The 27,931-nt window shown below is 37.5% G+C and overlaps 2 protein-coding genes across 6 annotated transcripts in view; one reads left to right on the forward strand and one right to left on the reverse strand.

Moving 5' to 3' along the window:
- Positions 1-2,909: 2,909 nt before the first annotated feature.
- DIS3 (DIS3 homolog, exosome endoribonuclease and 3'-5' exoribonuclease) lies at positions 2,910-26,833 on the reverse strand. 3 transcript variants are annotated; one of them, XM_055542630.1, is made up of 22 exons: positions 26,468-26,607; positions 26,126-26,192; positions 25,702-25,859; positions 23,283-23,476; positions 22,782-22,855; positions 18,944-19,111; positions 18,030-18,194; positions 16,738-16,851; positions 16,477-16,614; positions 15,763-15,909; positions 15,273-15,389; positions 14,912-15,013; positions 13,722-13,786; positions 13,551-13,635; positions 11,959-12,086; positions 9,379-9,465; positions 6,998-7,154; positions 5,254-5,468; positions 4,978-5,146; positions 4,686-4,844; positions 3,860-3,982; positions 2,910-3,210 (listed from the first exon to the last, which is right to left on the reverse strand). In XM_055542630.1, the coding sequence occupies exons 3-22, from the start codon at positions 25,752-25,754 to the stop codon at positions 3,127-3,129; spliced, it is 2,544 nt and encodes an 847-aa protein (XP_055398605.1). In that variant the 5' UTR covers positions 25,755-25,859; positions 26,126-26,192; positions 26,468-26,607; the 3' UTR covers positions 2,910-3,126. The 3 variants fall into 3 exon arrangements, with proteins under 3 accessions (XP_055398605.1, XP_055398606.1, XP_055398604.1); XM_055542631.1 differs by lacking the exon at positions 26,468-26,607 and adding an exon at positions 26,299-26,452; XM_055542629.1 differs by lacking the exon at positions 26,126-26,192 and having other exon boundaries at positions 26,468-26,833.
- Positions 26,834-27,010: 177 nt separating this feature from the next.
- Positions 27,011-27,931, forward strand: part of PIBF1 (progesterone immunomodulatory binding factor 1) — a 231,449-nt gene continuing 230,528 nt past the window's right edge. For all 3 annotated transcript variants that reach the window (XM_055542632.1, XM_055542633.1, XM_055542634.1), the window contains exon 1: positions 27,011-27,338. The gene's annotated coding sequence lies outside the window, so the exon portion shown is untranslated. The remainder of the gene's footprint in view (positions 27,339-27,931) is intronic.

Below are 27,931 nucleotides of genomic sequence, written 5' to 3' on the forward strand. Positions count from 1 at the left end.
TAAAAACTTGAGTGATAACTTTGCTTCAGTCCTACAGGGTCAATGAACTGCTTCTTAGTGAGCCTTACTGACAGTACTGATTTAGCGTTAGTCTGGGAAGATGTTGAACTGTGGAGGTGCTACGTTTTATTTTACATAAAAGTATGTGAATATACAGATGAATTCAAATTTGTAACCTTTGTGAAAGGAATAAATCTAATTAAGAAGGGAACTTACAAACTTTGTATTCAGTTTCAGACTAAATATTCTTTACCTTTGGAGAATGCATACCCAGATTTTACAAATCACCTCTTAAAAAATGTCTCATTTAAGGAATAATAATTCACATGTAGCCCTAGGAAATAAAGACATCCTCTCATCGTGTCACATCCTCCCTTCCTCCTGTGCACCTTGTAAACTTCCTGCCAGACTGCAAGGCTTATTTCTTGCTGTGTACCTGCCTTATCCTCCCCTCAGTACTCTAACCATTAAAGCCATCAGCCACCAGTTCCACTGCTAATTAGTGCTAGGAAGTCGAGTCCTCAGTCACAGGCTTTAACATGTGTGGCTCAGTCCTGTCCGACTCTTTGCAACCACATGGACTGTAGCCTGCCAGGCTCCCGTCAATGTGATTTCCCAGGCAAGAATACTGAAGGGCTGCCATTCCCTTCTCCAGGGGGTCATGGAAACTTAAAACAATCGTACATAAGAGGAATTCTAGAATCCCAGGAGTAGGACTTCCTTGGTTGTGCTTTTTTAATAGCACAAGGTGGGAAAAAATGTAGCTGTGATTATAACTTGAATTCAAGTCCCCCCTCTGTCACTTATTACCCGAAATAGGCCATAAACCTCTATCAACCTCTCACCTGTTTGTTACATGGGGATAATAGTCTTTATCCAACAGGGCCTTTTAAATGAAATATTTATGTTGCTTACCATAAGAAATGGCATTTGAAGCATCTTAGATTATCAAGGAAAAGGCTTCAAAGGCGAAAATAAGGTTTCTGGTCATTTTGAGCTACTCAATAGGGACTAGAGCCTGAATTAGGTCTTCCTTATAAGAGGCACAAGAGAAGAAATCTGGAAAGAGATATATGAGGTCAGTGTAGCCTTGTTTTAACCTGAAACATTTTTCCTCAATCACAGGGAGACCATGGCCCATGAGCAAAGAATCTTTAAATGGTTGGGAGAGGTGCCACGTGGAAATCAATTTTGTTAAACACATGAAAATTATGAAATTTAAATTTCCCTATGTGTAAATAAGGTTGGAAAGTAGCCATGCTCATCTGTTTACATAAACAGAAAGCAGTCCATGGCTGCTTTCTCTCTGAAAGAGCAGAAGGGTGGAGTGACACAAAGCACCTGGCTGGTGGAGGCTGATACGACTGGCCTTTGTGGACAAGGCTTGCTGACTGGCACTCTAGGCTTAGTTCACTCATGGCTTTTCCTGACTGAAACAAGTTCTGCCACACTATATGGATGTTTTCCTCAGTCCCAGGAAATGGGAACAATCATTTTATCAACTTATTGACCAGAGATCCATCTTTTGTTACCTGGAATGTTTCTATATTCACTTACATAACATATTGCTGGCCACAGGCGGTCATTTCTGCAGAAATCCCTGGGTCAGTAATGTCTTTACAATTACTGAGTGCCTGGATGACTGTACATCTTGTAATTGCTCCCACTTACTACACCTGCCGGTGTGTGTGCTAGTCCCACTCAATGCCCTCCAAGCTCCTTCAAGGCAGAGATCGTTTGCTTGACTGGTGACAAGCCTGCTACGCTGTCGGTACTTTGGAAATTTAATGAGCAAAGTAAAATGTTTTAGGGTATCTCTATCTTGCAGTAAGCCAGGCTTTCTTCCTGCAAACTTATCATATGCAAAAGTTTAGGTGATTTGCACCATCTTCTCGGCACTATCTCAAAATGTTTTTGAAAATACTGACTTTATCGTTAATAATCTTTGCGGTTGACAAAGCAGTTGTCACTGGCACACCAAACGCAACACTTCAGTCAACACCTCATACAACCCCTCTGTGTCCACATAATCTGATACAAATATATGCAATTTAAAAGCCATTAACTACTCCCTTTTTATAAGTTAACATGCTGTGACATTTAAAGTGCCATCTCTAAGCTTTCTTTGAACCCTAATGTGTTATTTTCAGGGACATATCTGAGCTGAAGGTCAAGGCTGATGATCACACTTACCTGGTATTTAAAAAAATAATTATTTTCCCAGTCGGATCAAAATATTCTACTTCATTCCTTCACCAATTTCCCAGTCACGTCTGTTTACGGAACACTAATAAAATGCAGGTTTTTAATAGCAAAGGAATACAATGTAAGTTGTGGCCATATGTGTACAAGTTGCTCAGTCATGTTCAACTCATTGTGACCCTTCCCCCACCACCCCCGCCCCACTGACTGTAGCCCACCAGGCTCCTCTGTCCAGGGGATTTTCCAGGCAAGAATACTGGCATGGGTTGCCATTTCCTCCTCCAGGGGATCTTCCCAACCCAGGGACTGAACCCACGTCTCTTGAGTCTCCTGCATTGGCAGGCAGATTCTTTGCTACTGTGCCACCTGGGACGCCCTAATATGAGGTAAATTAAAGATGGCAGAGGAAATTAAATGCTGAGGAAATTAAATGCTGAATACCCTGACAGCTCTGGACTTCATTGTCTTGAAATCTAAAAATTGCCATCCCATACAGTGACACCTTTCAAGACTTAGATTGTTCCTTGCTTCTAAAAATGTTGTATTTTCTCCATAGGAAAATCAGTTTTTTTCTGTCAATAGTAGATAATCAAATTATGCAAGACTCATCTCCTCTTCAGTGAGCAGGTGAGTGCTCCCTTTCAGTGATCTTCAGATTCCCTCAGTTGCTGTCCTGTCACTATATAAGTCATGGTTATTCAATTGAGTTTTTCTGCATAAATAGTTCTTTAATCCTGAAAGGAAGCAGTATGATGGGACAGACACAGTCAATGGTTCAATAAAAATGCAAATTTTAAAAAGTATTAAAATGTACTTAGAAGTAACAAACTCTCTCACACACTTCTTAGGTTTACAAGTGTTCTCTCAAGATTCTCTTCGTTTTAAAGGAAACCAATCCTTGAAGTTTTTTGTTGTTGACTGTAGCTATTTTTGAAGCTTCTTTTTCTTTCTCTCTGGTTCATTAATGTCCATGTTTGAAGTATCAGCAGAAACACTTATTCCTGGTATCTAAAGTAATGCAAAATGGGAAAAACAGGTGAGTAAAAGCATAACATGAAGAAACCTCAATCTAATCTTCCTCTTCTTCACTGACACTTTGAGGTTCAAAAAGATGGACGGATGGTGGGGGGAAGGGGAAACAGTAGTTTTCCACACAGTGTACGTATGTATGTATATCACACGCAAAGGAGTAGTGGTTCAGGATGTAGCAGGCAGACATGATCTCCACAGCCGCCGCCTGCCCTTTGGAAAGGGCGTTTAGCCGTGACGCTCAGCCTCTGCTGACAGCCACTGTCAGCATGAGAGGCCTCGGCGTGTGGGGCGGAACCACGGTTAAGATGCAGTGTCTTAGGGTGAATCACACTTTAAACTGCTTTTCAAAAGTGCACATTTCAAAACTGGTAAAAATGAAGAACTAGGTAGATCTCAGGATTCCATGTGTGGAACCAAGGAACTCAGAAGCAGCCCAAGATGCCTGGGTTCCCGCGGCCTACGGACATCAGTGAGAAAGTAGGATTTCCTCTGTAGATACCTGTCCTGCACACTACTTTGAAGATTCTATAACTAAACAGAAGTAACTCAGGACTGTACCACTGTCTTTCATAAAATATGTACTGTTTATTCCACCACAACACGAACAGTGTAGATCTGGTCTTACCTGTGGTTCTACCAGGGACATTCGGATTTTCTGATGCTGAAGATTGGATGAGTCTAACATGATTTTCACTTTAACTTTATCAAATACATGAAATACTGTATCTTCTATTTTAAGTGATGGTATCTAAACAAAACACATTTTACTATTTTTAATTGCTTTTTTCCACTTAAAGCTTGGTTCTTATTCTTTATAATTTATCTTCCAAATTAATTTAAAAGTTTAAGTTTAAAAATAACTTCAATATTTAATAAGCACCTAGGTGTTCAACATAACCAAAACCACTAACTGAACACCCTCACATACAAATGACCTATTTATGTGCAAACTTCTCCCTTTTACTCTGGTCCCAATATATTATTCATTAATTGCAGGATTCTCAACCCTTTAACTAGCAAATTGTTGGTCTTGTACAGAAGCACACAGGTAATTGGGCAGAATTTGTTTTGTACTTCTACTAAGGTCAGGGAAGTAGGGAGTGTGTCAAGTAAAACACACTGGGAACTGGATGATAAAATTCCCTTCTTGGAGCTATCAACAGCCATTTACTCCTTTACTTTAATCCATTTGTCCACCAGGAACAAAGCATAATTCAAGTTTTCCTTAGAAGGGAAAACTTTATAGAGTAGAAAGAAATTAATAACTTTTGTATATGAGAACATATACTGAGGTGAGAAATTGTGAGTAAAACGCTCATAGGCATAAAATTCTGTAGGGTACAAAAATAATTTTACCAGTTAGAGGTACCACTTGCAAGCTACTGAAGACAAAGTGTTCCCCCTCCCACTGAAAGAAAAACCCCAAAATAAAACCATCAGAAATACTGTACCTCATCATCATATATAAGCCGTGGCTTTGGTTTGTCCTTTTCTTCAAAAAATACTGTACCTTCTAAACCATACTTTGGGATTAATACCACAATAGCATTCTTCCTTACAAATAGAATATAAGCTTCTTCACTTACTATTCCTTTGCTTTTGAAAAATAACTGTAAAAGAGCAGACAACCTTATTAAGGATTACCTTTAAAGTATTTTGAAGTTAACAAAAAAAAATTCTGCAATCAAATGAAAAGTGAACAAAACTTCATTTCTGCTAATATTAGTGACAGAAGGCAAATACCTGAGTATGAAAAGCCACAGATGCACGCTGAGCGTACTGAGCCATTTTGTGCCGGAAATTGAGATTTTTACATAAATCTGCAAGCTTGTGTTTGTCAGTCAACTCTGGATAAGTACAGTCAGCTCCAATAGCCACAGCCAACAAGCGATGAACAATGATGTCTGCGTATCTAGACACATGAAAAAGTAAGAACCGTGCCATGTTAGCATTTAAATATCCTTTTACAATTTGAAATAAAGTATTTCCTATCTCTCATTTGTTAAGGAGAAAAAGTACCTTCGGATGGGTGAAGTAAAATGTGTGTATATTGGGGATGCTAAGCCATAGTGATGAAAATCATTATCCATTCCAGAGCAGAAGTACACAGCTTGCATCATACAGCGAGTTGCTAATATTCTTAACAGGGTGTTTAGATAAGGGAAAATAGGTGAATCTGCCCGGTCCAAAGAGTCAGCTAAAGCCTTGGCTGTATCAGTTTTAATTTCCAAATTCTGTGAATAAACAGAGAAAAGTGTTAGTCACTCAGTCGTGTCCAAGTCTTTGGGACCCCATGGACTGTAGCCTGCCAGGTTCCTCTGTCCATGGAATTCTCCAGCAAGAATAATGGAGTGGGTAGTCATTCCCTTCTCCACAGGATCTTTCTGACCCACAGATCAAACCTGGTCTGCATTGAAGGCAGATTCTTTACCATATGAGCCACCAGAGAAGCCCGAAGAATAGGGAAAAGGGATCAAATTAAACATTTAAAAATCATTACCAGCCATGTCTTCAAAATATAACTGATCAGGCTGAAAAAGTATGGTGTCTTTTAACCAGGTAATAAATGTTTATGCCTTTTAGCCTTACCTAGGAAAACTGAAAATAAATTGAGTAAAAGTCATAGTGGGTTTGTGTAATATCAAACCTTAAATTTTTCTGAATTTATTTGAAGGTACTGAAGTACCAACATTCTCAAGAAGTTTCAAGGGGGAAAGAATAGTGGGAGCAGTAGTGCTACCTCTCAAAGTCCAGCTGTACTCGCCTAATCTTTGTTGGGGTGGAAAAACATCAAAGCAGATCTGGTTCCGTTTCCACATGTTGGGATTTTCTCTACAGATCCTTTTCCTCCCTTCAATGTAGAAGTAAAGGCCAGAGGTACTGGTGAGTACAGCTCAACATGATGATACAGCGGTTAACTGCCGATTCTACTTTGCGAGATGAGGCAAAAATACATAAAGCTTCCTTCCTCTACGCAGGTCACAGAAAGAAACAGGACAATAAGAGAAAATTCTCCAATTTACAGGGTAAGCCTTGGAGGAGAAGAGAAGCTGATAATGTTCTGATGGATATAACAGGAGCCGGCCCACCATAAAGGTCTGAAAAATGAGAAACCAGGATCCTCCTGTTAGAATAATGCTCTGAGATCCAACACCCTTTCATCCCTCTCTTCTGGACAGGAAAGATGTGGCCTGAGCAAGTGATCCAAAGAAAACCAATGTAAGCCATAGTTACCCCAAAAGCAGGGGTAATCATGTCTATAAATAAAGTCTACTAACCAGAGGCAGGGGGTATAAAGGGCTGAGAAAATGGGTTCCCCTTTCTATGTTTTTTCTTTTTTTCCATGTTTGCAAAAATGGACTTCTTTCTTAGGGATGTGAAATAAAGAGGACTGAAGTGAGTTGAAGATAAAGAAGAAAAAAAACAACTAAGTTTTAAAAGGTCGGCAGTTCAGAGGAGACAGGAAGTAACACAGGCATGAAAAAATGTGTTAAAGCACAGAGATATGGAAAAGTTTAGTATGTTCAGGATATTATAAATAATGTAGTTTGGAACATTTGGCTTTAGTATAGGGCAAATGATTTCAATGTGTGAAGAGATGACCATACCCACGTTAGACGATTTCTTTAATGAAAAGAATTACTGGCACATTTTTGCATCAGGAAACAACAAAACTTTTATGGAAATGTGACTACAGATTATTCAGTGCAAACACTACATCACAACACGAATACAGATGATGTTTCTAGCTATGGAACCATACCTTGGATTTAGCTGCCTTAACAAGAATTTCATAATTTGATGGAGGAGGAGCAGGATGTTTTCGAAGCAGAGCATGTTCAGAAAATTCTTCATGAATTTTTTTTGCAACAGAGATATTGGCAAGTAACATAAATTCTTCCACCATGGAGTTTGTTTCTCTGCCAAATGAAAAGACATTAAATAAGGAAAAAGAATGAGACTTCTATATACTTCTATATAACTTCTATTCACAAGTTATCTTTTCTGTTGAGATAATGAAAATTCCTATGCAAACATTCATGTATGTATACACATGCGTATTTTTAAGAACTAAACATCCCTTTTGTTTCTCAGTTACTATGCTAACAATCTCTTACAATTTACCTACTGCATGAGTAAATCTTATGCTAAAGGGTATTTTACAAGCGGCTTTAAAAACAGAAGCTTTACATGTAAAATCTAAATCATAAGCATTTTCACCTCTTTACACTGAGTCTAAAGAGATTTTTATTTAATTCTGTATCTACAGAAATACAGTTTTCTAAGAATTAAAAGCTATTTAGGTCATATCAATATTGGCTTAAAAAAAATTGAAACTTTCACCAACAAATCCCCCAAATGAAAAGATATTTAAAATAGTTCTTTTGGGTGCTTATTATGTCCCAGGCATCGTGCTATAAGTGCTGTTTACATTGTGGTATATGTGCATGTATATACATACATATACATATATGTATACACATATGAATATAGGTATTAGGCCTATTTTGTAGATGAGAAAACTAAAGATGTGTAATATTAATCTCTCGCTAAAGGTCAGAATTACTAGTGTAACAGGATATGGGCCCATTATGACTTGACTTCAAAACTCAACCAATTTGATACTGTTTTTCATTAAACACAGTAAATGAATTATGTATACAAAATATTAGTAAATGATCTGCTGTTTCTTTTTAATAATTTTATTTATTTGTTTGGCTGCACTGGGTCTTCACTGCTGAGAGGCTTTCTCTAGCTGCAATGAGCAGGGGTCACTCTGTGTTGCGGTGAGCAAGCTTCTCATCGTAGTGTCTCCTCTTATTGCAGAGTATGGGCTCTCGAGTGAGGAGGCTTCAGCAGTCGTGGCCTGCAGGCTCTAAAGCACAGGCTCAGCAGTTGTGGAACATGGGCTTAGGTGCTCCAAGGCATGTGGAATCTTCTTCCCAGACCAGGGGTCAAACCCATGCCCCCAGAATTGGCAGGCAGATTCTTAACCACTAGATCACCAGGTAAGTCCCTGTGTTCTGTTTAATAGTGCTTTCTCCCAATTTACTGAACATGCATTATTAATGTCACTCATGTTTCCTTCTTTAACGTAACTTCTTGACAAGACTCCTGAAGTATATTAATTTTTTTTTTTTTATAATTAGGAAGACCTCCAAACATGTCTTTAAAACTATGGGGACAATCTCTTAGAATTGTGGCTTTTATTCTTGGTAAGAAGAAATGGGTGATGTTCTACTTTGGTAAAACAAGATTCAAGACTTTCCTCAAAAGAGCCCTTGGTAGTGGGTGTACACTGTTCCTACTAACATTAGACTTATTTGCATAGTTTACCCAAAGGTATTTTTAAGTTGTAGCTCTAAAGCTGTAAAGCACACACTGGTCCTAACTAACAAACTTGAGTATAATCCTGTTTTTAATTCTTGGTCATCTGCTAGAAAAGTGTAAATACATGCTTAATTTCAGAATCACCTTATATAACAGGTATGGAAAGAGGCCTAACTCTGACTTAATCAAAATCAGCCTTGCCTCAGGGATTGAACCCAAGTCTCCTGCATTGCAGGCAGATTCTTTACCGTTTGAGTCACCAGGGAAGCCCTTGCCTCCTAAACCTTAACATAAATCAATAAAACAATAACAAGGCTTAACCTCTGACTATTCTTCACACACCCTATGAGTGTGTACCACTACCAATTCTATTTTACTTACAAATAAATCAAGGTGTAAAGAGGTCAAATAATTTGTCTGGAGTCATTGGCAGAAATGGGATCCAAATTGAGGCCGTGTGACTTTAGATTCCAGGGTTTTGGCCCAGGTCTGTCCTATCACAGTATATTCTCTATTAAATACTTAGGAAATTAATGAGGGCAATCCTCTTTTACTTACCATAACTATTACTAGTCAAGTTCTAATACACCACACATTAAGACAAATGAAGCTGGCAAGTTTTCTTTTATAATACAAATAAGGTATTTGAGTTTTAGATGAGACTAGAAAGTAAAACCATATTTATTTTTCTCTACAGAAATCATAACTCCACTAAAATAGATATCTGGGGGTAGAAACGTTTTATTAATATATACACTAGATATTATATTAAAATAATAATCTTACCAACTACCCATCAAAAAAACTGCATACCTGAGTTCCTTGGTCTGCAGATCTATAGGATCATGAGTTTCACTGTCCATGTGGAATCGAACTTCTGGAGAAGAAAGAGTCAAAGCCCTAAATAAAATAAGGAGGTGAATCAGTTATGTGAGCAGTAACAGATATAACTCTGGAAGTGACTCTTAAAACAGAAATGATTAAAGCAAGTATGTGACAGTTTCTTTTTTGAAAGCTTTATAACCACCTGCTAACTTTTATGTTCCTTTATATTTTCACAGATGGCCCAATAGTTTACAGTTCTAAAATCAATTTTAAAAGGCAGGACAACATCAATACAACAAAATGAGTCCTTGTGTTTCTCAGGATAAAGAATGTCTTCTGTACCCAAAATGAGAGGGTTTGATAAGTTTCATAAAGAACGCAATCAGTTATATTTTATTTACTACAGGAAACAATGTATTAGGGTGAGGGATGGTGGAAAGAGGCAAAAGGGAAGCTGCCCTGGGCAAATGAGTAGCACCAAAAGATCCTCAGTTCAAAAGTATCTTCCACATACACTCAACCAGCCAATGAGGAGACTGATAAACCACAATTCACGTTACAGATACTGATGGCTATTAGTATCTGAGTACTAGGTGTCAGATAATATACCAGGCTCAGTGCTTTACATGCACAGCTCATTTAAAGATTTGGCAAGTTCTTCTTTGAAAAGTATATTCCCACAAGGCAAGCATAATGTGGTTTTACACCATGAACCTATCTGCATCTAGTCAGCTCCAAATCAACCAGAAACTAAGAATTTTATTGAGGCTGGGTAACTTCGGACAATCACAAAGAAGGGGAAAAGATGAGTTTGGGGCAAGTGGGATTCCAAGTCCTTTTTTCCCTGACTCACCTTTACTGCAAGAACTACAGAAGGAATACGAGAGGAAATCTGACAAATATGCCTTTCTTTCCATGACAAATAACTTGAGCAATACAACAAGGTTCTACACTACAATTAATGTGTTAATACAGCTTGACCTAAAGAGCAAGGTACACTAATCATATTTGATCATTATTTCTTCACAGAAAATTTAAAACATAACTCTTATGCTTTAAGACAGACATATGACAGATACAATTTAAGGCAAAACATATCCTTTAAGAAGGTGAAAGATAACCATTTTTTTAATTGATTGCTCTCTATATCCACCCTAAGACTGAGAAGACTCAATGATAGATTTTACCAGTAGATGAGTATCTACTTTCAAAACTAGAAGTACAGAGTGTTTTTCAAATTAAATAAATCTTTTCTGTCCTAATCACAATCTACATTATAGATACAAATCTACATCTCTTACTTTAAAACTGCCAAAATAGTTTCAATTGGTTTTATTCACTTTGCTTTTACAACAAACCTTCTTCTGATACCTGGCATACTGCAAACCTTCAATAAATGAATACAATGAAAAATGTGTTGTTTTGCATTACAAAAGAAATCTAATTATAGTCGTCTTATTTATGTCTTAATGACAAATTTGAGCAATAAAGTTTTCACTGGGTTTTACTGCATCCAAATTATCCTTTCAATTTCTTTTCAGATCAGTTTCAAGTTTAGTATTTAGGATCATAAGAAAATTCCCAGAAAACTGAAACATGAGTAGAGTTAGGTAGGGGTGGCTCAGCATAAATACCTAGAACACCACTGTCCAATGGAACGTCCTGCAGGGATGAAAATGGTCTCAATCCACCCTATCCAATATGGTAGCCACCAGCCTACTATGTGGCTCCTGAGCACTTGAAATATGGCTAGTGTGACTCAGGAACTGAATTTTTAATCTTCTTTAATTTTAGCTTTAATAGGCACATCTTATGAAAACAGCAGAGATCTAGAGTTTGCACTACCCAACAAAACCACTTTCAGTAACCACCTGTGACTCCACTCTGGATGGGCATGGGCATCCCGAGACCAACATATGAAAGGCTCAAGTTCTTGCTTTACTCTGATAGTTGATGATGTTTTTCAAGAATCAAATTTCTTCTGACTACTTCAACAGATTTGGGTACGTGGATATTCCTTAAAACTCCTTTGCAGTCAGGCAAATGCCATGAGATAACAGCTAAAAGATGTGAATCTGCCACTAGTGATCAGATCTTTGGTAAGACTGCTTCAATGTAACCCCGAATCATTTAAAAACTGAAGATGTTGGATTAAACATGCTCTAAAAATCTCTTCCAACTCTAAGTGCAAGGACTTCATTTGTCTTTATTGAAAGATCTGAGAAAAAACATTCAGTCCTGAAAATCATTTCTAGTTAAAATCAGGAACAAGCCATAGAAAAGTCTCAAGAAGATCTTCCCTTCCTACAATTTCTTCAAGATCTTTAATTCAGACATATCAAGGTCTTCAACGTAACAGAACTCCTGAACAAACATCAGTCCAGAATCAAGTTGATAATATTTAAAAAGGTACCTGGAAGAAATAGAATGTATCTACTTAAGAGTCCCTACTCAGCCTATTAAATAATTCATCATTGACCAAGATAAAAACTTCATAAAGAGTTCACAAGTTATCGTTAACAGCAGGACAGGAAAATTAAAATAAATCTTAATATTTTTGAAATGTACCCTTTTTCAATTCTTCCTTTTTTCAAAATTTTAGCTAGTTTATTTAGTCCACGGAGACTAGTAGTAATATTATCGTTCATAGCTGCTGAATCAATTCTCATCTGAGCTTCAGCATATGTAAGGGAAGCCTAAAAAAAGAAACCATATATTAATACAAATGCTTATAAAATCTGGTTTACTTTTGAAAATTTATGTTTCCACTATAAAATATCCATGATTTCAGAAAACCTAAAATCAATAACAAAAGAGATTCCTAGTTATAATATTTATATTGCATACTGATGATTTCTGGTTCATTAACTCTTATCTGATGCATTACACAACATAAGCAAACTTACATTAAAACAAAATTAAATGGTAGAATTGTTAAATTCTCATTTCTTTCATTGTTCTTTTAATGCATAAATACTTAGGAAAAGTTAAAATAAGATAAAAGGAAGGTTATTCTTTGATAACGACTGTAAAGTGAAATCATTTCCAGATGACCAGTACTTCCTTACACACAGCAAATAATAAAACCGTAAGAATCCAGACATCATGTTTTATAGGAAATCTACTAAATACCCCAAATTAAGTATTTAATCTAAGAATTAGAAAATCATAGTAGAAAAGATTAATTTCCAGTACAATCCAAATAAACAAACAGCTTTCTGCTCTGCTCCTATATTTCCCTTCTCATGGAAAAATGCCATTTTTTTAGCCTTTTTTTTTTTTAATAGTTTTATGAGTAAAAATCAGGAATAGTAAAAAAGAGTTAGGTGATGCAGATCAGGATAGATTCTTGGGAGAACCAACTTATCTACTAGGAGCTAAGAGTTCCTTGTCTAAAAATTTTTTATGTTACATATTTACTAAGTTTTTTTCATATAAAATTTTGCTACACTAACCAACTTTGGGAGAATTATAAACTCACCTTATTTAAAAATACAAATCTAGGAAAATTTAAATCATTCACACATGACTCCTTGTCAGTTTCACATTAAGCTTTATTTCCAACCACTAGCTAATCAGAAAAGAATTATGTTAAAGGGAGAGAAAAAGAAGGTAAACTTAGAAAATAGATCACTGGAGAAAGAGGGTTTCGCAGACAGAGGAAGATTCAGAGCAAAATGAGAACATAAGGAAATTGGATGAAAGGTACAAAAGAAGAAAAGGAGTGAGAAATGTAATCTGGCTCCATTCTGTTTGAACATCAATTTCAGACTAGTTCTACTAGAATTCAACAGTGGCTCATATCACTTCATTGAAAAAATGTGAGGAGCAAGAAGATGGTTTACACACCATCTTTTAAAATACTAACCAGTTATAAATTGGGATAACTTCAAATACTGGAGTTCCTACATTAGGGCTAAAAGAATCTACTTAGTCACCTAAGTATACAGGCTTTCTAAGTTTCTGAAGACAGAAAAACTGCCACATAATCTCATTTCTAGATAACATCAAAAATTAAGCAGATAACTGAAAACAACAAGATTTAGTGGGAATACTGGGGAAAAACTTCTTATTAATACGCCTAACTTTTTCAAAACAATCTAGAACATTGTTAAAAGTAAAAAAGACGTGCAACATGAAATATTAAACATGAAACCAACCTTAGAATTAATGACACTTTTGGTAAACCTGGTTTTTAAGATTTCAGCATTGTGAGTCATTTCCCAAATACATGAAAATGCCAACCTATGGAGAAAAGTAAGAGTATTTGTTAAAGGGAATCAGTTAAAGTAGTAAATACTACGTTTTTATGAAGAAGCGTGCATAAATACCTGTCAACATTAGATCTCAGGGAACATAAGTTAGAGCTAAGCAACTCTGGAACCATGTCAATCCTCTGAAACACACAAAATAAGAGTAGCAGATTACTGAGCTATATCCATACATGTATTTGAGGTTCTATTCTCAAATAACATTGATGTTCTAAGCGGGGGTGGGGAAGCCCTCTGTAAATAGAATTGAGACAATGTGAAATTAAAAAACAAGTCTATTTCTAGAGAAGTAGCTACACACCATTTTTACAAGAGGGAAGCAATGGGCTTCCCTGATAGATCAGTCAGTAAAGAATCCGCCTGCAGTGCAGGAGACCCTGGTTCATTTCCTGGGTTGGGAAGATCCCTTGGAGAAGGGAAAGGCTACCCACTCCAGTATTCTGGCCTAGATAATTCCATGGACTGTATAGCCCATGGGGTTGCAAAGAGGCGGACACGACCGACTGACTTAAAAAAAAAAAAAGAAATGAAAGAAAACTGGATTTCATGTCAGTGGTAAGTTCTCTACACCACCCACCTAGCTGTGCCCTCAGTTTGAAATCTCTGCTCTGTACAAAATGTTTGTACTAGATAGCAGACACAAGCCCTAATAACTCTACAACGGGACCTTCCTCCAATGCTTCACACAAACTGCATGGTGTTTTCAACATCCTTAAAAAAGAGAAAAAATGAATTCTTATGGAAAAAAGGTACACAGAAGAACCCTGACAGTTAATTAAGTCTGACTTTCCCTTCTACTCTCACAAGTTTTCTCTGTAAGTTTCTGGGAGCACACTTAATGAAGAAGAAATAGTAATTGTGACAGAACAGACTCATGACTTAACTATACATAAAAAAATAGAAAATATATTAATTACTCAAAGACAAGTTGACACTTCACAACAACTCATATCAACTACATCTACTTGTTATTTGGCTAAGTAACAAAAAACACTGCAATATTTTCACTGATTTAAGGTCGCCTTATTCTATGTATGTCCTTTAGCTAATTCATATACTATTCCCCACTGTTTCGGAATCCAAAAGTGCCCATGATTATGACAAACTACAATTAACAAAGTGATTACTCATATTTCACTAAACGCTGAGGCTCTCCTTTCCTCAGGAAACACCTCAGATGACTTTATTAAGAATAAAACACACGACAGAGAAGATGTATCAAAATTCCACTTTAAATTTAACACGTTTACCTTTTCACAAAGATATACAGTTGTTCCCCTTCTAGCTGACTCTTGATCCAAAGCATTTCCTGGCCTAATAAAATGGCTAACATCAGCAATATGAACACCAACCTTAAAAAGATAAAAAGGATGTCAACATGCTTAACTGGGTAAATGTACTAAAGGAATTCTAATGAGAAGAAATTCAGCTAAAAGGAAAAGAAGACGCCAGTCACAGTTACCATTTCAGCTTTTTCATGCCCATGAGTCTCTGCAGGTACAACAGACTCTACCTGACATGAATAATTCACAAATTCTACAATGGGTCAAAAGAAAATTAATTCAAGACCAGAACTATTTTTGAATAGAATGCCATCATAATTACAAATACCTCCAAATTTCCATTTTCAAGTTCTCTACAATGGAGAGCATCATCTATATCAGTACATCCTGGGGGGTCCACGCTACAGACACACAGATGTCTCAGGTCTTCTCGGTTTTTCATGTCCTAAAAAATGCCATATTATTGAAAAATAAAAAACAATTTTGGTGGTACAGATGTAACACAGCTCTATAAAATCAACAATAATTATAATAAAAAGTAGCTTTATTTCTCAATGACAACAACACTTCATGATTTATAATTTGTGAACCCCCTGCCTTTGGAAAATGTGATATCAGCCAGTGTCTGTCCCCTAGAAAAGTCTGTCTTTTAGTAAAGTAAATGATTTTCGTGATAACCTAAGCATTCTGTAGCAATGCAAGGGAGGAGGGGGATAAGGTTTCTACATGGTTTTTAAAAGACACATACAGAAACCAAATAAAACTAGTAGCTCAGATACAGTAATTCATAAAGTCACTAGGAATTCTTTTCAACATACCTTCTCAGTGATGCTCCAGGGCATCTTTGGTAGAAAGCTAAGAACAGCCTGTGAAAAAGCCTGATGGGGAACATCATGCTCAAGTAACAAAACTTCTGTTTCAGTCTCTTTGTCTCCGACTTCACCTAAATTTTTCACGAAGTGTCCCTAAGACCAAAAGGTATTATAAGACCGGTGTACTTTACAGCTTTCTGTTTATTAACTTATATTTTATTATCACACTAAATGGTTGAACATTTTCCATTACCACTTTAGTATTTCTAAATTTTCTCCACAATTCTTAAAAATGACCATTAGGTAAATTAAAGCTAAAAATGACAAGACTTCTCAAGTGATTTATGGTGGAGACTTTCTGAGAGTTCAGTTCTCACAAAACAAGGTCTCTGTTTAGTTCCTATTATCTCTCAAGTTTAAAAGTTGCTTCAAATATCCTAGCTTCAAAATTTGTTTACTAGAATCTACTTAGGTCTCAAACACTAATTTTGTAGTCAATGTCACCAAAAATTACTTGTTAGGAAGTCTGAGTAAAATTAACCAAGTGATTTACATTGGAATTTCCTAGGATTAATTTTCAGATTGGATGCACTACTTAATACTCCTAAATTTCAGCATGCATTTTATATAAAGACAGATTCTATTTTCAGTAAAAGAAGCAACTTTATTCCTAAAGTTTTAGTTAAACAGTCTAACATAAAATTATTACTTCAAGCTTACATTTGGATATCTGGAATTTCTCGGCCAACCATCAACAGCAACAATAATTCTCCGTCCTTCTAATGCAGAGGCCTGTCTGGTTTCTATCCGAATTCTAGGGATTCTCTTATCAGCAGGAGTAAAGAGATGTCTTCTTGACTAGAGAACATTAGGAAAAAAGAATTTACACTCAAAAGGCTGGGGATGGGGGCAAGGTGAGGGCTCTAAATTCTGTTCAATGTACATCACTTTCCATCACATAGCAACATGCTCCTTACTCACCTCCTTAATATCAGACTTGGAAAGCATGCCACAATATGGTCTCCAGTTCCTTTTTATTATCCCAACAACTCTACCTGTAGGCTTTAACATTTTTTCATTTACAGCAGTCTTAAGCTGAGATGTAAAAATAAAAGTAAAAACCTTCAGTTATCTGTCCTGTAAGGGTAATGAAACAATTTCCCTTCAAAATCAGAATATAGATACTAATACTTTTTCAGGCAATAAATTATGACATAAAACTATGGAATTTTGATGCTTCAAGATTCTAGGCAAGAGCATGCCAAACAAAACCACAAAAATAATTCTATAATAAAGCACTACCAAAAAAAAATCAAAAAGAGAAAACTGAATAAATATGTGAGAACACAACTCTTTGGTTTTAATGTGAGGATTTACTGACACATATAGATGCACATGCTCATGCACAGGTCTGGTCATTAATAGGATTTTAGTAGTTTCCAGTAATGAGCAGAGTGGCACTGATTAAATCATTTTAAAAAAAGAGATGTATCTTTAAATGCCTGTCTTATTCAAAATATAAACCCAAATAAATAATAGTTCTTACTAGAAATACCAAAAGAACCCTATGGTATTTCACCTCTAATACTCTCCTATAGCCTGGACCTTGTAAAGATAATGTTATAGTAAGACTCCAAAGCAGCGATCATAATTCATATAAAGAGAAGAACTACTAATGTTCTGTGAATTCCAACTACTTGTATCATTCTTATAATTCTAAAATGGAAAAATACCTATCAGGTAGACTTTAGGTCATAAAAAACAACAGAAAGGATTCTCATCATAATAAATATGGTAACAGAGAAGGAATTATTAAACAGACCTATTTTTAAGGGCCTAGAAGTACATCTATTATGCTGAGGGGATTTTAAACATTGCATAAAAGCATTTTGGAAAAATTTAAATCTGTAAAAGAAAAAGAAAAGAAAATTTTATTTACTTAAACCTAATTCAGCTAGATCATATACCTGAATGTCAGGGTTCAAGTTTCATACTCAAGTTAAGTCTTTTTGTATTTTGTATTTCAACCTGTTTATTTGAGCAAAGTAAGACACTAATTTAAAAGACTAACTTAGAGGAAAAGAAATCAACTATGTATATGACATACATTAAACCTACAGAACTATAATTTTATTCCATAAATCTGAAAGCAATGAAACTTGTTTCACTGAACTGTCTCTAAAACTGTTTCATTTAATTTTCTCCAAAGCTAATACATTAACAAATTAATCAAAGCTACACAGACAAAAAATAAAACCTGTTTGGTTTCATACAATGCATTCTCTCTCCTCTTCCTTCTCTATATCATCTTCATTTTGACCTTCATCTTGTAAAACCACAGAAGATGGTGCTACCCACTGATGCTTGGGAAGAAGCTCCACAGCCACAATATCTTCATGAATAGCTCGGTTTAAATTTTTAAGTCCTTGTAAGAGTATCTGTGTGAATAGCAAAGAACACATGCCCAGATAATTTCAAAGGCAGTATAATAATGGGAAGGTTGCCCTAAAGAAGTTGAGATATAGTCTGATGTTTCTATGTTTCTATTTCCCTTCCTTTATATTTTCTCTTCCTTCATAGTGTCCCTTTCCTCTGCCCTCTAAATTTCTCAGTATCAAATAGAAAAAACAATGTCAGAAAATACAAGTTGTGTTCATGTGTTCCACGTAACTCTTACATTAATACCAGAATTTTTAATCTCTCTAAATCTCAGGGTCCTGATTGGTAAACAAAAGAATGCCTACTTTTATAGGCAGTATTGAAAATTAAATGAAATGCAGCATTCAATGCACTAAGACAAGTACTTGGCAAATAGCACCCCAAAATGACTGCTGTTTGCTTTAAAGTGTGGGAAGCCCTCTGGAGCAATTATACATTAGGTAAAATAGTATTTCCCATAATAGATCATAATGCAGAAAACAGATGCACCATAGCGGGGTTTGTTTTTGATTGATTATATTTGTATTCTCTTAAAAGGGGTTAATAGAAATTTCTTTTCCTCAATAAGCAGTTTCCTGAAAAAATGATTAATTCTATCATCTGTGACCTCTCACATAACTTACTTTAAACTCACAAACTAGGAGGATAAAGCAAATTTAAATTCTTGTACAAAAATCTGAAACACTTATGAAAGAAAAAAATGAACAAAAAATATTTTAGTGTGAAACGAATTCATGTACACACTTGCCTCTTTATTGTCTTCGTCATCGCTATGGACCCATACTGTAGCTTCTAAGTAATTTTCCCTGCTGGCTCGAAATGTCCCTTGAAGGTATGTGCCAGATTTGATGCCCTGTTGTAGCTTACTTAACGGAAGATGCTCTGAAAATATTGTTTTTCCACTTTCTATTTCATTCTGTGAAATAAGCAAACCAAGAGATATAGTTAGTATGTGAGTCTTTGGTATGCTCCATATACAACTATTATCACTATCAGGTATTATTTAAAACAACCATCCATGTTACAGTATATACAACTCATGAATTTCAAAGAACATAGCACAGTAAGAAAAAAAAATGCTTTTTATTCTTAAGACAACATACACAAACATTTCCATTTCATTACATTTTGGTATCAGCCACCGAAGAAAAAACTCTATGTACCCCTCCAACCCCATCAAGGCCTCCTCAAATAAAGGTGTGTAGCTATGTGATCAAATGAGCGGGCAGGAGTATATAAAGGGTAATAGGAAACCTCAAATGTATGAGAAGACTGTGGTTCCTGAAAGCACAAGAAAAGCTATTTTTAGATTATTTTAAACAGCTAAGGCAGTTAGACAGAGGTAGACTGGGACCTGCTGTAGATCCACCGCAATACCTGCTAGGATCCTCTGAGACCTTCAACATCCAACAACCTAACTGCCTGGCTCCTTTAGACTTCTACACTTCCTAAATTTCCCATCTTCTAAGGAGATCACTTTATACCTTCTCTTCTGCCTAACTCTCCAAGTTCCTTGTCTTCCTTTCTCACTTTCAGATAAGGGACCTCCACCTCCACAATGAGAACTGGAAGCAATCAGTCGAGACTCACTTATCTCTCCATGCTGAATCTGCTCACCTAGAAGCATCTATCCACCACTTCCTCTCCTCTACTCAAGAACTTTGTTCTTCTCTCTCTGGAATCAAATTCTCCCCTGTACTATAACATCCTCACCATCATATAGACATGACCTATTAAAAATAAATATGGATCTATTAAACCTACCATGAACATGACCTATCAAACAGATTAATGATATGGCCTATTAAAATAATTAACTAATTAACTAATTGTACCCTCACAGCCCCATCTATCACCAAATCCTAAAATCAACAAAATATTTATATCAATGAAATACACACAACATCTGACTTCTCACTACCTTAACTTCTGCTACCATGATCCAATTTTCTGTCTTGTCTCCCAGGGATACTAAAATATCCATCTAAGTGGAGGCCCCTGCTTCTGACCTATTCTCCTTGGAACAGGGAAATAGGTATATTATTCTGCTCAATAGCTGTCCAGTGCTCAAGGATTAAAATCCAATTTTTCTCCATGACTTACTACATCCTTACACGATCTGGTCCCTGCTTACATTTCTGACTTCATTCCTAACATTTTTCTCCCTTGCTCACATCATCCCATCCACACTTTTAAGGATTTCTCGATCTTGCCAACTTATTCTAACCTCAGAGCCTTTTAACTTGCTATTCCTTCCACATGAAATGCTCTTCCCCTAGTCATTAACTCCTTTAACATACAACATAGCTAAAATGTCTCTGTCTCAAAGGAATTTGCTTTAACATCCTTCCCATCTCAACTTAGATACAATTTTATCAGGAAGCCTTGACATTCCAAATCTGGGTTAGATGCCTTGGCTAAGTATGGTTAGCTCTCCTATCATGCTTGTTCTGAAAACACAAATGTGTTCCAATGAAAACTACCAGGTGAGAGCAGAAAACTGCATCCAGCTGAACCAAGCTGAATCCACAAACATCCACACACACACACACACACACACACACATGCCTCAAACACCTACTGGTTACTTCAGATCACCATGTTTTATCAGCCACACCACCTACATTTGGCGTAACAACTTTCTGTTCAAATCGAGACAACCCTCCTTCCACTGCGTCATGAAGTTTTCTGCATGTGTCCCTAATCACATTTTCCCTTAAGCTCTGTGAAAGTGGAAGTGAAAATGAAGTCACTCAGTCGTGTCCGACTCTTTGCAAACCCATGGACTGTAGCCCACCAGGCTCCTCAGTCCATGGGATTTTCCAGGCAAGAGTACTGGAGTGGGTTGCTATTTCCTTCTCCAGGGGATCTTCCCGACCCAGGGATCGAACCTGGGTCTCCTGCTTACAGGCAGATGCTTTATCGTCTGAGCCACCAGGGAAGCCCAAGCTCTCTGTAGTTTTCATTATATAAAATTTTACATGGCACAGTGACTTTGGGGAATGCACACACATACTATAATAGAACTGACTGCAGTTTCACTATATTCTACATTTACTCTACTCTATCATAGTACATAGTCAAACACTGTGAATTATCAATGTTGGATTACTTCCTGTTTCTTCATTTAGACCTATCCACTTCCTTTAGTGCTATCCAAATCAACTCTGTGATAAAGGAAGTGTTCTTGTGATCTCCAATATGGTAGTCAGTAGACACAAAGGGCTCTTGAACACTTGAAAGGTGAACACAACTGGGAAACTGAATTGTAAACTGAATTAAATTTAAACAGCTGCATGCAACTAGTGCATATATATTAGATAGGATAATCCTATTACCTGTATTCTAAAAATAAAGTCCAGCTTTTGTTTCTTCACTTCTATTTAGTTTTATGAAGTAGCTGGTTGAAAACAGGCAGAGAAAAAAACGCTGTAAAGCTTGGATGCACATATAATATACTATTATATAAAACCTAATAGTATCTACCATTTACATTTACCATAATTATGTGCCAGGCACTGAGATAAGAATTTTATTAACACTACTATTACCTGAGCAAACTCTGGGAGATAGTGAAGGACAGAGGAGCCTAAGGTGCTATAGTCCATGGAGTCGCAAAGAGTTGGACACGACTTAGTGACTGAACATTATCACCATCTGACCCTAACAATGCTATGACATCGTTATTGCCAAACACACTTCACATTCAAAGAAACAAGGTTAAGGATTCCCTCTCGCACTCCAGTGTTCTTGCCTGGAGAATCCTAGGGATGGGGGAGCTTGGTGGGCTGCCGTCTATGGGGTCACACAGAGTCGGACACGACTGAAGTGACTTAGCAGCAGCAGCAGCAGCTCACATCCACTACTGCAGTGACCCTCTACTCCTGCCTCTGCCTCTAATCCTGCTGAGATACAATGTATCATCTTATAAATAGAGATTAGAGTGGTTTTCCAAATAAGTAACATTTCTGATTATTCTCCATTCCTCCTAGCCACACTCTCATCAACCTTTCATGTTTTCAGCCTAAGAGTATAAGATAGGGAGCCCAGAATCCTATGTGCTAACTTCTCTTAGTAGCAGCCCTTTAGGGAGACTTTTATATGATCGTTTAAAAATTACTAACAGAATAAATTCCTGAGTCCTCACTATCTGGCCCCTTCCCTTCCTGTCCTACTTCTCATGAGCCCTCCCTCCTCCTATGAAATTAACACTACAGCTGGATACTCTCTCTCTAGTGCCCACCACTTGTTTGTTTGTCAAATACCTACTCCTTATCACAAGCCAGCCATGAATTCCTTCACTGATTAATCACACAAATAGTGCCACCTTGTGCCAGGCCCTACTTGGGCTGCTGAGGATATATCAGTGAACTCTGGTATTGTAGAAGTCAAGACTTTAGGGATGGCATTTTGATCAAAAGCCTAATGCAGCCATTCGTGTTGTTTATCACCCAACTCCTATTTCAATTCCAGCTTGCCCACTGATATTCCAATTTCTAAATCTGGTAATTACAAGCTTAACATCCCAAAGTGGCTATGCTAATCTTTCACTTCTCAAAAACAAAACAAAGCAAACTCAAACATACCCCTTCTTCAGACAAGCAAGCAAGACGATCTATGAGTTCAGGATTAGCAGTTAGGCTTTTTATGTATTCTTCACCTGAAAAATAAGTTTTTTGTTCTTGATAAATTTAAATGTGCTTTTTATCCCCCCTTAGATTCAGAAGAACATGGTTTATCTTATTTGTGACAGTACACATGTCAATTTTTTTGGTGGGCGAGGGACCCTCTCTGTTGAGGTAGTCAAGCCCAAGAGGCAGTGCATCAAGTGTGTCTATGAACTTTTATTACTAAGCCCATTCCAGATGTTGACAGGGAAATTAACAGCCACTGGTGGCACAACTCGCTTAGCTTAGCAATGTTGAAAAATTAAAAAAAAATACAAAAATATCACATTAAGCTATATATGACCATGAACATACCAAACAGTCAGAAACAGTCAAATGAACATCTGACCATGGGCCTGATGATAATTTTTGCATGCATTTGCAAACATGAACTAACAGTCTGGTTACATGGAGACTTACAAGTGAACGCTGGTATCCCTTCTTCTATGGCTTTCTCTTTGTTTTTCCTGTCATTGGTTATGAAGATAACTTGCAGCCGATTCTCTGCTGACATATTCTTCAAATGTTCATTGTACCATTTTGCAGCTACTCGGATGGCTCTATCATTCCTGTCATTAGAATTTTCTCCCTGTAATTGTTCTACGTAAGTTTCTCTAAGTGTAATGAAAAGGGGAAAAGAGAAAGATAAGAAATGGAAATCAACAGAATCAAGCACACGTAAAAAGTCTTTGGACATAAATGCTTAATGATCACTGAACTTAAAAGTCAATAGTACATCTTTTCCCCTGAATGTATTCACATTTATACCTCACAGAAGAAATAAGATCCTTCTAGTGATGTTTTTAAGACAACAATTTGCTTCGAAAGAAGAAAATCATATTATTAATGGAATAATAAAAGGTCTAAAATAAATTCATCTCACTAAAAGAAAAACTCAAGATCAGAATTTATACTATAGGTTGGGACATTAAAGAAAAGTAATAGTTTGTTGAAAAAAAAACTATACTAATATTTTACAGGTCTGATAATGAGATTTCATTCAAACTGTAGATTAACAGAAATTCCTAAAAGCTACCAATTGTATGATTAGATGACTTGTGATCATATGATTAATGCAGTTATTAAATACATGATGCCTGTAAATTATCTATGATAAACTCACAATACATGACAAGGGCCATCAAGAGAATGAAAGACAAGACCCAGATATGACTGCATATTCCTTCTAAGTCTACCAACTCTGAGCTATCAAATGTCAGTATACTTATTTCTTTAAATCTGTCTTCAAAGCCAAATTTAAGAACAATTACAAAATTCAGCACAATAACTTCTACCTACTTCTTAAAGGTTAAAGATTCAATTTTAGAGTTTTATACTTAATATAAATAAACCTGCTTTAATATAAACACACCTGTTAATGCTTTTAGAATTATTAAAGACACGGTCATAAATTTCTGAATTGGTTTTAGCATGCCTGAGTGTCCTAATTCTTCCTGTCAACCCCAGTACTGCTAAGCTCTATTCACTACACTTAAGCCAACAAAAGTGTTAACTCTGGATTAAAAATCTGATGGTCATGCTCCACAGAAACTAGGTCTCTGAGTGCTGAAAACCAGTGAGTTCCTGTTTTTGGATTTTGAGGAGGAGACAGAAATAATAAGTCTTCAAGTGCTTAACTGATATTCTTTACATAAATAATATTTAAGTGTGGGATATAAGAATAAGGAAGAGAAATTTGAGATATTAAATATTTTTAAAGTTGTATATGCCCATGGGATTTCATTATCCAATCCACTGTCTAACCCAGCAGTTCTCAATATCTGGGGTGATATTGCCCCTGATATCCTCCCCCCTGGAGGACATTTCACAACATCTGAAGACATTATGGGTTGTTACAGCTCAGGGGATTTGGTGGGGTGGGGGGGGGTGGGGGGGGGAGCTTTGCTACTGACATCTAGAGAGTATAGGCCAGGAATGCAGCTAATCACCCTGCGGTGCTTCACACAGCCTTTCCATAACAAGAATTACCCAGTCCAATATGTCAATGTTGAGAAATCCTGATTAATAAAGGTAAACTTGATTCGTTATAAATTATTTATGTAATACAAGAAATGCACGCTCAGTCCGTCAGTCATGTCTGACTCTTTGCAACCCCATGGACTAGCCTGCCAGGTTCCTCTGTTCATGGGATTTTTCAGGCAAAATACTGGAGCAGGTTGTCATTTCCTCCTCCAAGGGATCTTCCCAACCCATGGATGGAACTCACATCTCCTGCATTGGCAGGTGGATTCTTGACCACTGAGCCACCCAGGAAGCCCAATGTAATAAATAGACAATACCATATTTTCTAAGATCACACATTAAGTTGAAACAAACATCTTAAATCTGAAATGAATTATATTTCTTAACCTTACTGTCTTCAATGTGATCAGTTATAAGGTGTTAGTGTAACTTTTAAGAGCACATTAAGAATATACCTGCTTTGTATTTTTAAAGCTCTCCTTCACAAACTCCTATATTTAATTAACTTATGTTGGTTATTCATATAATATGGTATATCAGAAACCTAGGCAAATCTCATCTTCCAAAATCTTACTGCTCAACTCATGCTAAAACCAATTCAAAATGAAAACATTTTGGAAATTAAAGGACCTACCACATTCTAGGAACCAGGAGACTTTGGTTCTGGCTTTGACCCAATCAATGCTTATGTGACCTTAGCAAGGTCTGTAAACTGTGTAAGAATCAAACATTACTCCCAGAAGTATGAAACTTAACAGTGTATCTTCCAACAATGTCACAGATGACAGCCAGGAACTTTCATCCCCCAATTGAGCTACTTCTAGTTTCTTGATAACTGAGGTAATTTTCCCCCTACCTATGGTGCTCATTAGTAAATGTGTAGAAATGCTTCTCCTGGTTATTAGTCATATCTCGGATTCGTTTGTATACCGGAGCACTCCTATTTCTCACTTCTTGGAGAACTGTCTGTAGCACGATGACATTCCTGATGGCAGGGTCCTCAAGGACATCAATCTTTTAAGTAAATAAAAAAAGTTATTTTTTCCCATGTTCATTCATAAATTGCTTCTGTTGAACCTAAAACTCTGCCGGTTTTTTTTTTTTTTTTTTTTTTTCCAATACTACCTGTACATTAAACTAAGGAGCTATTTTGCAACAGAAAACCCTTCAGGTCGATTAAAGAAGAACACGTGTAAACAAACTAGTTACAAAACTTTGTAGAATTAATCATTAATAAAGAAATACGTTGGCCCACATGGTTTTCGCTCGTAGGCACTTACAAGCTGCCTGAGGGTCGCAGGCAGGAGGCCACAGAAGCCCAGGTCCCCGGCCTCCAGACATTAAAATCTAAGGCAGAAGAGACAGCAGGAGTTAGAAAGTTGACGTATCTAAAATTCTTATAACTCCAAGAACTCAAAAAAGTAAAGATTGAAAAAACAAAACAAAACAGTACAAGGAAAAAGAACGTCGGCCTGGGGGCAGGAGGCATGGGTCCCGGTGGGGTTGCCTCTCCCTGAGTACGTAATGCTGCCCAAGACGCTCCTCCTAGGGTCTCAGTGTTCCTGTCTCCCTCTCTCCTGGTGGGACAGCGGTGCTGCGGCTCCGCCCGCCTACCGGCGCACCTGGTGGAGCAGCACGTTGGTGTCCGGCAGCAAGTAGTGTGGCTGCGGGCAGAGGCTGCTGGCCCGGTCCAGGGGTTGCAGCTCGAGGACAGGTCCCTCGTGCGCTCCGTCGCACGCCGCGCACCCCGACGCACCGCAACCTATGTCATCCCGCAGGTAGTGCTCGCGCACAATCTTCATCACGCCACCCGCCCGCGTCTTTTTCAAGAAAGTCTTGGACTTGAGCATCTCGCCTCCCTGCTCGGAATCCCGACCCGCTTTAGTGCTCTTCCGGCGGAAAGTGTCACGCTCGGAGCCCTGTTGCACAACCACACTTTAACCAGAAGTTCGCTCCTTCCTCCTCCAGGATATTAGTGATCCCCTCTCGTGGAAAAACTTCGAGACTGTCGTTGGCTGGCCTTCTAAGGGCTGTGAGGATTGGGCGAAAGCGGGCAGATGGGCGGAGCCCAGAGCCATTTCCGTCCACGAAATGGGCGAGGCCACCTCTGGACTCCAGCTCCCAGCATTCATTGCTTCCAGCGCCTGGGTGGACCCTGGAGCGCTGAGTTCCGGCAGCGTGGGCTTCAGCCCGGAATCTGTTTCCTCTGTCCTCCCGGCGCGGAAATGGTTGTCTTGGTTACCGGTGCTAACCGTCTCCCACCTGTGATTCCTTCTTGAGGGGCTGCAACCCGAGCTGCCCTCTGGAGACACTTCAGCTCCTCTAGAGGCAACTGCTCGAGTCTTCAACGTGGAGTAATTGAAGCTTTCCAGATAGCTCGAGGCTACTCCGTTTTCGCATTGGTGTAGGAATCCTCTGATGCTGCCAAATTCGGGTTTTATCCTTCACGCAACACGTGTGGGCAGTGCCAGTCCCTCACCCTTTGTAATCCAGGTGATGTTACCTGTCTTTGATTCGCCTTTCCTTACCTACCCCTGTACCTTTAAAAATGAGGGAAGCCGATCCATCCAGAGTTCTCAGGATTCTCCTATACACATTTTTCCTAATCCTTAAGTTAAAAAAAAAAACAACAAACAAAAAAAACCCACAAAAAACTAGTATCTTCAGTACAATAAGTAATTTATTATATTATGCAGAATTAAAAGAAGGTAGTTGCTGAAATTTGTGTGAAAGGGTTGAGTTTTAGACTGAGGAATTTTTCTGTTACCATCTTGTTTAATTTTGCTATTTGCAAGTCTATAAAAATGTGTTTTATCTCAGCTTCCCGTTTTCAAAAAACTTCAGTGATGCAGCATTACCTGTAGAATAAATTTAGAACATACTGAAATATTCAAGGACTTCCACAGTCTTGATTATGCATAAAAGACTACCCTTCTGTGTATTTCTGTGTGTGGGTGGGGGGGAGGTGAGGAGTCACTGCTCACTTTCACATAGGCTTGGCCCAGCCTGACTACCATTATCTCCTGAGGTTGTTTTACAGTTTCATCACCTTTATAGCTTCATACCTGAATGCTTTTCATTTTTTA

The sequence above is a fragment of the Bubalus kerabau genome, chromosome 12 (assembly GCF_029407905.1).
Source record: "Bubalus kerabau isolate K-KA32 ecotype Philippines breed swamp buffalo chromosome 12, PCC_UOA_SB_1v2, whole genome shotgun sequence".
NCBI lineage: Eukaryota > Metazoa > Chordata > Mammalia > Artiodactyla > Bovidae > Bubalus > Bubalus kerabau.